This window comes from Aptenodytes forsteri, unplaced genomic scaffold (assembly GCF_000699145.1).
Source record: "Aptenodytes forsteri isolate BGI_AS27 unplaced genomic scaffold, ASM69914v1 Scaffold208, whole genome shotgun sequence".
NCBI lineage: Eukaryota > Metazoa > Chordata > Aves > Sphenisciformes > Spheniscidae > Aptenodytes > Aptenodytes forsteri.
The window spans coordinates 3,046,582-3,058,637 of NW_008794963.1; the positions used below are offsets into that span (position 1 = coordinate 3,046,582).

The 12,056-nt window shown below is 40.9% G+C and overlaps 1 protein-coding gene across 3 annotated transcripts in view; it reads left to right on the forward strand.

Moving 5' to 3' along the window:
• Positions 1-2,154: 2,154 nt before the first annotated feature.
• The window catches only part of PTDSS1 (phosphatidylserine synthase 1), a 30,192-nt gene continuing 20,290 nt past the window's right edge, over positions 2,155-12,056 (forward strand). For 2 of the 3 annotated variants that reach the window (XM_009275478.2, XM_009275481.2), the window contains exons 1-4: positions 3,108-3,629; positions 5,273-5,364; positions 6,940-6,984; positions 9,397-9,521. In XM_009275478.2, the coding sequence (XP_009273753.1) occupies positions 6,975-6,984; positions 9,397-9,521 (135 nt within the window). In that variant the 5' untranslated portion in view covers positions 3,108-3,629; positions 5,273-5,364; positions 6,940-6,974. Of the gene's footprint in view, positions 2,314-3,107; positions 3,630-5,272; positions 5,365-6,939; positions 6,985-9,396; positions 9,522-12,056 lie in introns of those variants that run through there. The other variant, XM_009275479.2, reaches the window with a different exon arrangement.

Genomic DNA, 12,056 nt, shown 5'->3' on the forward strand with positions numbered 1-12,056 from the left:
TGGGGCGAAGGGAGTTGCCGCGGCGGGGGATGAGGAGGGGGCCGGGGCCGGTCCTTCGGGGGCGAGGACGAGCAGCGCGGCTCCGGCGGGCGGTGGTTCCTGCTGGGGGCGGGTTAACGGGGGACCTGATGTTGGGCCGTGACTTGCCGTATGCTGTGCAGGCAGGGGTGTTGCATCGCTAGCTGGCTGGAGAGCACCCTGCTCCGGAGGCCCTCCTTTCGGAGGCCCGTTATTCTCCTCTGCTATATTTCCTGGGAACTTGTTGATCGTTTTGTGGCTCTCTGTTAAAGTCTTTACTAAAATGAGTGTGTGTTTCAAGCAGTTACCAAAAATGGCTTTTATTAGACTATCAAGAAGCTTAGCAATGACATCACTCAAGTAGGTAATTTACCAAGCGTTCAGTGGACAGGAGTGACTGTTTCATGTCATCATTTTTATACAACACACTGTCTGAGGCCAGTCACACGTTGGCTTAGGCCCCAGTACTGATGTGCTTAGCCACATCTTTTCCCCACCACAGGAACAGCTCTGTGGACTTCACTACTGCAGCCATTCATGGAAATAAAGCTAAGAATGGACACAGTTATTTTCGGGAGCCTTATTTGTAAATAAAGGGTATAGCAGTGCAGTCTGAAGGGTATCTTGCAGTATTTTTCCAAGTTGTGCATACTTTTTATTGCCCCCTACTGAGTGGGGCTGTGAAGGTGATAACGTAATCCTCCTTTAGGCTAAATTGTGCAGTCTCTGGGCAAACTGATTCCTGAGAGGTTTTAGCTGAGTTGTGCATCGTGTTTTGGGCTCATTTACACTTCTGTGACGTTGTATGTACAAAATCACAGATTTCAGTGGCCTTGTTGATTAAACTCTGCTTTTGATGGAAGAACATCATTATTTGTCCCTAGGCCTGATATACAATTCAGTGTGTAATCTTCTGTCTTATTCTAAGAATCCAAATGTATAGTTTTTATCAGCTATGAAAATAATGGTCAAGCCTGGGTTGAGCTGAGAAAGGAGAATAAGAGAATATAAAATAGTGTAGCTGCAAATGGTTTGAGGTGTGCCTTTTCTTGTTTAAACTTGTGTATGGCCCCAGGGAAGATATTTTTGGTGAACCTATTCCTTGTTCTACTTAGGTAACAAGATCTAAGTTAAGGTAGAATGTCCCAGGGATCCCTTTTTAACTCTTAAATCAGAGACATGTTCTGTGCTTTGGTACAATGTTTAATTAGACACCTTTGCTACAAGTGCTCCTCTTGTCCTGTCTCCCCCCGCCCAATCACTTTTCCCACTGTAGGGCTAATTTAGGTCAAACTTGTGAGTTACTAAGGGATTGTTTGTCCAGACATCATTCTGAAGGATTAATGGAATTGGTCACTCACCTTTGGGGGAGGAAAGGAATTTTGCTGTTAATTCTTTCAAGCAGAGGATGAGCCAAGCAGTGATTTCAGAACTATGGAGTCTTCTAGGCCCAAAGAATATTGCTTCACTTCTGGGATGTTTGTTTGCATTTTTCCAAGAGGATCACTAGCTTTTCTTTCCATTTGTCTTGCTAGCTTTCTAACTCTGACTTCTTCAGTTTCATTTTCTTCCCCCTGTCTGTCTCTGCTCTGCCTCACTTCCTGTGTTTAAATACCAGTTGACTTCTCTTTAACTCTTCTCTGTTTCTCCTCTTCTCTGGTTGTGGAAGCTACTCTGACACACACACACACACACACACCCCCCCTTATTTCCAGCTATTGCAGGAGTTTCCTAAATCTCCTGGGTGATACTAGAGTGCTGCCTTTGTTGCCTTATTTGGGACACTACCCAAACCATATGTACTCTTTGAGAAGCTGGGAGGAAGGAGATAGTTCCCCACGTGCTTACAGTATGTGCTCCCAGGTCTGGTCTTTCTATTCCCATCAGTTTATTGCATTGAGTGTCAAGTGACTGGGTTCGTATTTCCACCTCCTGGGCACAAGGCACTGTAGACTTCCCAGTAAGGTATGACAAGTGATTCTTTGCTTCCCCTGTGCTGTCACTTGTTCCGTAGCTGTCCTGGTGAACTTGTTAAGCAGGGGATTTTCTATGATACATTCGTACTGATGATGTTAAGTAAAATTTATTTTTTCAGGAACTTCAGCATAGGCAGAGGAAAGTCTGCTTCCCTTAAAGTCTTTCTTGTCTCTTCTATAATTGTTTTATGTCAGAAATATGTGGGGGTTCAGACAAACTTAGAAAATGTTTTTCCCTTGGATGTCCCAAGCCATAACGTGGGGTCTCCCTTGGGATCACTGAGAGCGGTTGATACTGTCTTCGAGCTGACAGGTAAAGGTAAAGCTGAACTTCAGATAGCAATAATCTTCAGGTAGCAATAATAATAATACAGAAAAAAAGATGTATGTTTAACTTCTCCATGTTAAAGTGGGAAGTAGAGGGTATTCTGTTTTTCAAAGCACATCCTTCTAGTGCTTCTGACAATGGCTGCAGCTGCCTTGGCTATTTCCTGCTGAATGAGCTAGACGCAGGCTCCTCTGCTTCCAGGCTGCACCCTGGAGCGGAGGCGTGGAGTGGCTCTAGCTTTCCCTGTCCTTTTCCTCCCTGGAGAGAGGGATGTGGCCTTCTCTGAGCCCGGAGGCAACCAGCAGGAGGGCTGGAGGGGATATTTTGTGGAGCACAACAACAGGACTGAGGAAGGTGACAGACTGGTAGCTTTTGGTGTGGAGTTGCAGGGGTTTATGGAAGCAGGAGTAAGACCTATGAGGCTGTAAGGCTGTTGTCTTTCACATCCCTTGATTAATGGAGTTGATTAAACTGTATTATTATGCATTTAGGTTTCATTTGGGGAGTTTATGGAAGATTTTTTTTCCCCACACACACACTCTAAATTTAGTGTCCTAGCTATTTTTTCCTCAGTTGAGTATCCTCGGTTTTTTTTTCCTTCATGATGTAATAATTTACTAGTTTACATTTGTGTAATGTGCCAGTGTAATGTAGTGCTCTGGAACTGGGAGAAGAGCAGGAGAGAGAAGAAGGTTATGCAGTTATGTGCTTTATTTTTTTTTATTATTTCTTCTCCAAAAAGCCACAGAATTGAAAAATGCGCTGGTAAAGCTTGTTTAAATTGAGAGAATTTTCATCTGTCCTCCCACACGAGCGTTCGAAACCTTGTTTTTGCTGCATGAATGCTTATATTTCAAAGTCAGCATCAAAGTTCCTAAGGCTAAGTGAGGAGATGATTTAGCACATTTTCCTGATTGCAGCTTGTTGTGATTGTTTCTTTCCTCCAACAGTTATTTTGCTTCCCTGTTTCTTTTGGCGCTCCCCAAAACAGTTCTTCCAGGCAAACACTATAATTCTTATTCTAACTAGCACACAGAGGCGAGTCTCTTGCTCCCACCTGTTTTTACCTGCTTCTGGCAAGAACATTGCATGTCTATCCCTTTTGAAAGGTATCTGCAAGCCAAAATGCAATCCCTCTACCACTTACTTGGAATGAAATGCAGTTTAACACCACATACAACATCTTTGCTGATTTTTGGGGGAAGTGGTGCCAACATAACTAGGACAGCTTTCCTGAAGCTGAGTAGTACTCAGAATCCTGATATGCAAGGGTGAGGACCCTTCAGCCCAGCTGGCACGACAATTAGGTGACGTGACCACAGTGTCTTTCGCCTCTTTCTTGGCCACGCTGAATTGTACGGTGATGTGACTCTACTAATTTGTTCTCTCTTCAAAAAAAAAATTCCCCCACTTGGTGGCACCTGTGACAGCATGTGTGTGTGTGTTATTTGCATATGTTAAAACAGGAATATGGTTTTGGTGTGTGAGCCATCAGAGCCTGAGGCTCTTGAGATTGCTGAGAGAGCCAGAGTTAAGCTCTGGAACTTGGGCTTCATAGCTGGTGTAAAGTGTCAGTCTGTGCAGCATGCCTGCTGGAAAATGACTGGTAAATCTGGACTGAGCTGGTTTAAAAAAAAAATGCTGTGGGGAGTCCCTGAGGCCTGCAGAGAAACCATTCATGTTTAATGTGTTTTTTCCTGCCATACAGTTAAACTAACACAGTGCTTAAATGCCTCACAATGATGGAAGTCTGCTGTGGAGCTGTTAAGGTTCAATTTTGAGGGAAAGGGAAATAATTTGGCAGAGTGAGAAATATTTTATAACTGCAGCAAATATCTTATGTGGAGCGCATTTATGCTGTCACAGATTCTTTACTGAACCATCCAGAAATGTGACAGATGCTCTGCCAGGAAGAGCTTTATCCCTCTAAAGTTTGCTGGGAATTTTTTCATATCATGGTTTGGGAATAAATAAAGGAATGTATTTTGAATAGATAAACTGATCTTAAGTACATGAAAATTACCCAGATAGTAAAACTTTAATTTGAGTTGTAGTGGGTGATACATTATGAAATATTAGCTGTGCATATTATGATAGTCTGAAGTTTGTTTCTATTTGTATTACTGAAGTATCCTAGAAGCTGACTGCTGGTTAGAAGACTTGGGTAGGCTCTTTTTTGTTAATCTCGCTGCTGTACACCATATTCTACCTGGCTGAAAAGAAAGAAGAGCTCAGTCAAATTTGCCTTGGTATTCCAAACTGAATTCTTAGGTCTCTCTTCTAGCCATAATATGACAGTAGCACAAATAATACCTAGTATTTTATTCTGAGTTTTAGCTTAACAGATCTAAAAGCAAGTTGATATTTTTCCTTGGTTCTTTTAAGTTTTGCTGTCTCTCTGTTATACACGGATTCTAAGTTGTGTAATCATTAGTTCCAAAAGTTGATTGTAATCATTATTTCCCCCCTCTCTGCACTCACCTCAGGCATTTGGCATGGGGAACAGGCCAAGGGAAGTGAAGGGGACTGTGAGCAGCACCAAAACAGCAGAGGGAAACCTAGGAATTGCATCCAGGCTTCCAGAGTTTTTGGTCTAGGTCTCCGTTCGCTGTGTAAAAGTACTTTTGATGATGTTTCTGTGAACGTTAAAGAAGGAAGATTTTCTTCACCTTGTGTTAAATTTAGTCATTGCTTCTGCATTGACTTCTAACAATGCTTATGGCTCGCATGTATTGATTGTATGTTTAACTCTCTTGTGAGAAAGTGATACCCAGAAGCACAGAGTGAAAATCATTCAGTGCAGTTACTATCTTGACTTGTTATATAACCAGCATGCTTATTTCTCATACTTAATTTCCATGTAGTCTTTATTTAAATAATATGACATCTTCAGAGCCTTTCAACTTCATCCTTATAATGTACTTCAACACTTTGTTGTCTGTCTCTTCAGGGATGATTCTGTCCCAGAGGATAATATTTGGAGGGGTATCCTCTCTGTGATTTTCTTCTTTCTAATCATCAGTGTTCTAGCTTTTCCTAATGGTGAGTAAGGTTTATACTGTTTATACTTCACTTTTTATAATGTGTGAATTTCTTTTTATTGCCACTATATTTATTTTGATTTTTATTAAGGTACCAAATTTTTAATGTATTTTTTTCTTTACTCTTTTGAATTCCTTTATGTTAAAGAACAGTCTAAAAATGGATTGCAATCATACTGAGTGGAGATAACGGTAAAATGCAAGTTATTTATAGCTTGTCTGTATCTAACAAGGAAGTCAGGTTCTCAAAAGCAGTGTCTCTATTTGCAGGTGCGCAGTTGCAGCTCAGATTGCTAAGTAATGATGCTGCCGGATCCTTAAATAATTTTTAAAAGGAGTCTGCCTTGGTGTGTTTTAACAGAAGTGTCATTCTACAAATTCTCAGAGATATAACACCTTATGTAAACCACCTTACCAGAAGCTAGCGATACTTGAAATGGTCTAAGTCACATTACAATGTAAACCCACAGTTGCTCAGCAGAAGGTTAAGTTGGTGTCGTGGTTTAACCTCAGCCGGCAACTAAGTTTTGGTAATTGTGTGAGGAGCAGAAAGTGCAAAAAGGTACAAACCCTCATGTGACACTTAATTCTGTGGAGGAAATGCTGTCTTCCTGTTTGTTTGGGGGTTTTAAAATTTATTTATTTATTTTTAATTTTTACTTACGGCTGTCAGCAAAAGCATAATTCTTGGGTCAAGTCTAAACTGTCTCAGGATTGGCAGTGTTCAGGAAAAAACAATTATTGTGCTCAGGGCAGCTTTGTACTTCAGAGTTGGGATGTGTTTTTCCTCATATTTTAAAAATCATTAATCCATACTTTTCACAAAGTGCTCCCTGAAAAACTGAATGCCAGAGAAAAATGAGCTTTATGCATACAGTGGTGAAAGAGCAGTTCGCAGCATGTGCTGAAAATATTTGTTCAGCCACTTCTTGCTACCTAAATGTATGATTCATGTTTAGAGGTTTTCCAGTTTCACCAGGCTTACTTTCTCTGCTCTTCACGTTAACTGAGAGGTTTTTAATCTAATAAAGTCAGTTTAATCACTGGCTCTAAAGTAAAAAATATTGACATTGGTAAAGAGGATAGGTATCTTCTTGTCAGATATATGATACTCAGTTTGGAAGTTTTAGGAGGCCTGTTTGCTAACATTTCGTGGTCATCTGAAGGCTAAGCACCATGTTTCTTTGCTAACACACAGAAATTTGTACTTGATGACTTCTCTGGGAGCAAGCCGTGTGTGAGCTGTGGTCTAGAAACCAGATCAAGAGATCCTCAGGTGACACCTGATTTATGGTGTCTGCTGAGCAAACAGCATACTACTGTTCTGGAAACATCTCCATAAAAATAATGGAAAAATTTATCTACACCCTACTAATTGGCAGTCTCCTTTTCCTCTCTGAAAACTGCTGTTACCATTTTTTTTTTTTTAACATAGAGCCCCAGCTTTTGGGTATATTACATAGTTTGATGGAGAACTGATCCGTGCTCATGCCAAATCCTCATATGGCATATACTCCAAAATAGTTTATGTGGTTCTTATTGACTGTCTTCTAATAAGCTTCTTTACTGTCCACAGGACCATTTACACGTCCCCACCCTGCAATATGGAGAATGGTTTTTGGTAAGTTTAAGTTGTGTTTCTGACTTTTTCAGTGCTTCTGCAGGACCGTCCATTTTAACTTTCAGATGAATGGAATTGTCATGAAACATAATTGTGCATCAAACTTGTGTGAATGTCACTTCCCTCCCACTTCTGAGCAGTTGCTTATAATCTGTTCTTAATTATGTTTGGGAATGTCGTTGTAGTTACTCTGTGTCAGGATGGTATAAATTAAATCACCAGAAAGGGATCATTCATTCTGATACTCTGTTTTAATCCTGTTTTGTGTTTGTGCTTCCTAATCTCCTTCCCCGACACCCTTCCTACTGCCATCTCTTCCCACCCCAAAAAGGTTTGGGTTTTTATAGCTACTGCATATACTATCTGACTTCTAACTAAATCCAGTTTAGTAGGGTGCTTCTTTTCATTATTGGCAAAATAAAATGTGCTATTACTTTATATGTTTATTAAATTGTATCATTGTATAGCTTAACATACATTAACATTTATTAATATTCTTAACATGTATATATTCATATTCTTAACTTATAATTTCAGCAAAAATACCTGTAAATATTAGTTGCATTCATAGTTTGGAAAGTAATTCTATTAACTACAGAACTAACTGAGTGAAATCCTGCTCCTTAAACATCTGAATTACATGGCAAAAACCTAACAAATATTATTTTGAAATAATTCAGGGTTCACAGAGCCTTTAAGCACATTTGCAGAGAATTAGACACATTTGATTTAAAAGCTGATCTGTTTCTTTTTAAGGGGACTGAATGTTTCTCTCTCCCGCCACCTTACATAGCTAAAAATAAGTAGCCTCCCAAAGTAGCTGATTACTCATCTGTTGACATTGAGAGGATACTGCTGATTAGATAGTACTCGTTAAAGAATCCTGCTCCTTGTGAAGTTTGGGAAACACAGGTACTACTGCTCGTTTCAGGTTTCAGCAAATGTAAAGTAAAAGGTCATTCTCAGTGTTGATACTGTCAGAGCTTGACCCCCTGTACTTTCGGGAAAAGGCTGCACACAAAATCAAGAGCAACATTTTTCCCCGTGTAATTCTGCTGCTTCTGGCATGGCTTATTTAGCCGTGCTTGAGGTCTCAGACCTGTTCAGTAGATGAAAGGCAGTAGTGTGTCCTCAACATTTCAGGATGCACCGTTGCCTGCAGGCTGTACTTGTAGTAGTGTGGCATCTGTTTACCTGATGTGTTTTTAGGATGTGCTGCAGAGGAGAGTATATATACTTTCTGTTCATGTGTGTGTACTTGAACGGAAGTTGTTCTCTGGCATACACTGGGGATTAATAACATGTGAGTTCTGGTCATAGTTTAAAATATCTTTTTAGAATTGCTATAGTTTATTTTGGATGGCAGATACTAAGTTTATTCACATTAATCTTTCTGTCTTCCATGACATTGCTGCAGGATACAAGCAAGTTTGAGTGCTAGACTAGGAAATAGTGTTAGTGTTTATGTGCCTCTTCCTAGATATCTGTGAACTTGTAATTTAGTAGTGTAAAGATATGCTCCCAACAGCAGCTTCATCTACCCATAGATCTATACCTAGGACTCTTAACTTCTTACAAGTTTTTATTTAAAAAAAAAAAAATCCATATTCAGACATTGGGAGGAGAGAGGCGGGGGGCGCCAAAACAAAAACGAGTTGTAAATTTTTATTGTTTATGCTCCCAACAGCAGCTTCATCTACCCATAGATCTATACCTAGGACTCTTAACTTCTTACAAGTTTTTATTTAAAAAAAAAAAAATCCATATTCAGACATTGGGAGGAGAGAGGCGGTAGTCCCAAATGCAGTAGTGTTTCATAATTTATAATGGTGTGAAAACAAATAATAATCTTTACCTTTAAAAGCTTCAAATGGCAAATTTTCCAGCTCACAAAAGTAACTCAAACATGCATTAGTTTATATTTATAACTACTCTTTATTGCCAGCATAGCTCAGAATTGCCAGGTGGGATTATTAAATTGATCTTTGTGTTGAAATCTGCATATAGGCTTAGGGACCTGCATTAGTGAGACCAAGAATACTTAAAGCAAAGGGACAGAACTAATCCAATCCTGGGGTCCTAACGTATCTCTTACTAAAGAGCTTCCTGATCACAGCCTCGTACTACTTGTGTCTAAACTGATTAGACTGCTTTTTGTTTTGATTGGGTTCATGCAGTCGAGCATATATTGTATCACTTGAAACAGGAGGTGATATGAAGGGCTGAGTGCTCAAAGATTACCATCTGACTTGTGTCTCTTAAGCTTTTTTGCATGTAGCCACTGTATGTAGAAAACCCATTTGTACAAACTGGGCCTGTATAGAGCAACAGTTTGAAAGCAGCTTTTTGGACTCTCAGTGTCCCAAGGAGTTTTGTGAGTGAACATGATTTTAAAGCTGAGTCTTTTTGCAGGTCTCAGTGTGCTCTATTTTCTGTTCCTGGTGTTCGTGCTCTTCCTTAACTTTGAGCAGGTAAAAGCAGTGATGTACTGGCTGGATCCTAATCTTCGATATGCCACAAGGGAAGCAGATATTATGGTATGTATCCATGGCACTTTATTGGACATTTTGGCTACTTTAGGCATGTTTTACATGAGTGGGAAGGGATAAATCTCGATTTGCTGGCATCAGCAGTGCAAGTTTGTGCCTATACGTGACAGAGTCAACAAGCCTTTTGTATCAACTGCTATTTATTTACATTGAAATCAATTGGTGTGAAAAAGTCTTCTCTATTTTTTTCTAATGCAGATGTTCAGATGAGTGTGCAGTAGGGAGTGCGAGATATGTTTGCACTGGGGTGGCTTTGGATTCCTTTAAATAATAGATATGAGCCTGGATACTGAAAATAGACTTAGCATGATCGTATCTAAATGAAGCCTGTATGGTGTGCGTGTCCCAGATCAGTTTTTTTGATGCCACAATGCTGCACTCAAAGAACTTTGGCCTTGCCTTATTGCTCTGAGCTTAGTACATGACTGGCATGCTACTGAGTATGTGGAAATCCGGGTACAGCAACTGCAGGGCTCTGCTGCCTGCCAGTCACCCAGCTAAGCACTGGTGCTGTTTACCATTGGGAAATTACTTCCATAGACCATGATCTGGAGTGGCGTGGAAAGCCAGGCTTGTTCTTCTGCCTGTTGAGCAGCTTACAAAGAATTTTCAATACAGAGAACGTTCCCCTTCAGGTGAGGACACTAGCACAGGGAGTTGAGGTAGTAAAAGGAGGCCTGGGAGAAGTATGTGAGGTATGTTGGGAGGCAGGCAGAAGAGGGTGTGAGCAGGTGAGCACCAAGCAGAAGAGGATTATTGCATGGAGAGGCAAGAGTTGCCAGTCTTGTCCTTTTCACTGTCACATCGAATTACTGCCTACCACCTGACCAGTGTGCTTCCTTGCCCTTGGGTTTGCGTATCTGCGCACCATTGTCACCTGTTGTATAGTAGGTGCTGTTACCGGACTCATGCCTCAAGAGTAAGGAAATACGCTGATTGTCTTTGGCAACTAGCAATTTGCTGCATATGCAAACTACTGCACAGCACCTCAGCAGCAGTGGCTGCAAACTCCTGCCCTGTAGCACATAAGAGGGAATGGAAATCTTTACAGTGCAGTAAGCTTACGTTAGTTGATTGATAGTGAGAGCTGCATACAGGCTCCTTACCTGGAAAACTCTGGATGCTTCAGGTGTTGCATCTTAGCTGATCAGCAGTATGTGTTGTGCAATTCCAGCATCCAGAGTAGGGCTGTGACTTTCTGTTCTGCAGATGCGTGGTGGTGGTGAGGCGTGGGCAGCCTGCCGTTAGGGCGGTGGGAGGACACATTGCTAAATGGAGCATGAGCATGGGGGTTAGTGGTGTTGCTGAGCAACAAAAGGGAGCTGAGACGAGGAGTCTGTTGGTAAGTCAGATTCACCTGGCTCTCCTGTCATCTAAGTTTGAAATAAATAGATTCAAGTCAGGGGAGGACAGAACTGCAGTACAGTAGATTCCCTGACTGTAGCAGTCAGTGGAAACTTGCTCTGTACTACTTTGCAATCCTGATACTGTCACTTAAAGTTGGAGTAAATTTTTAAAGTGCAACTATAATGAAGGCTGCAGCTTGGTGTCTTGCACAGGACTGGCAAAGTTGCTTGAGTATTGAACTTTCTTTTAAACATTTCACTGTATGACTGGCAGAGCTGCAGCTGGAAAGATGAGATAAAGGGGAAAAAGCCCCAGTAAAAATAAAAGCAAAAAAGCAAGAGCCCTGCAAAAAGCTTACTTTTGAAGTAACCTCATTGTGTTCACTCATCATAGAGTTTCAGATATCATGGTGTAGCTATGAGCCTGCACATTCCATTGTGCATTCTGTGCTTCTCATGCTGGCAAATGAGCCAGTTTCAGCTCTCTTTGGGTACATGTGCTAAAGCTGCAGCTTTGCCATCCTTAGGACAGGTGGTGCACCTTTCTCTGAATGACCAGCAGCACTGGCATGTGTGAGGAGCAACACCATGCTTTCACTTCAGGGAGCACCAGCAGTAAGGGTTACTTACAGTTTCATAGTGAGACTTAACTGCCTGCTGATAGAAGTATTTGTGTGAAGTTGTGCATTCTTCTCTTTATAGAGACCAGGATTTAAATCTTTCTCTGCCATCCCCTTTTCAACTCGATCATGGTTCCTTTGTGCAGGATTAGCAATAGTTCTGGCCTGAAAGAGAATCCTTTCTTAATTCAGCAGCACTGAGCAGTGCTGTGTTGTCACCTGCAGGTGGCAATGTATATTTTAGGAGGGTTGGAGAGCAGAGATTCTTTAAAATGTGTGTTTCCAGCTGAGAATAGTTCAGTTTGTGCCCAGTGACGAGACAACCCCACAGATGCAGCCTCCTGATGGCATATAGATTTTTTTTTTTTGTTGGGCGGTGATTTCTAGCACTTGCTGTATAACATGATGAGAGAACACATTTCCTTTGTTATTGATGAGTATTAATTAATATAATATTCTTCAGGAATCTGCCACTCATCTGTGACAAAACAGTTGCAAGTTCCCCTCCCCTTTTTTTTTTTTTTTTTTTTTAATATATTCCCCGGAACCCCAACTTT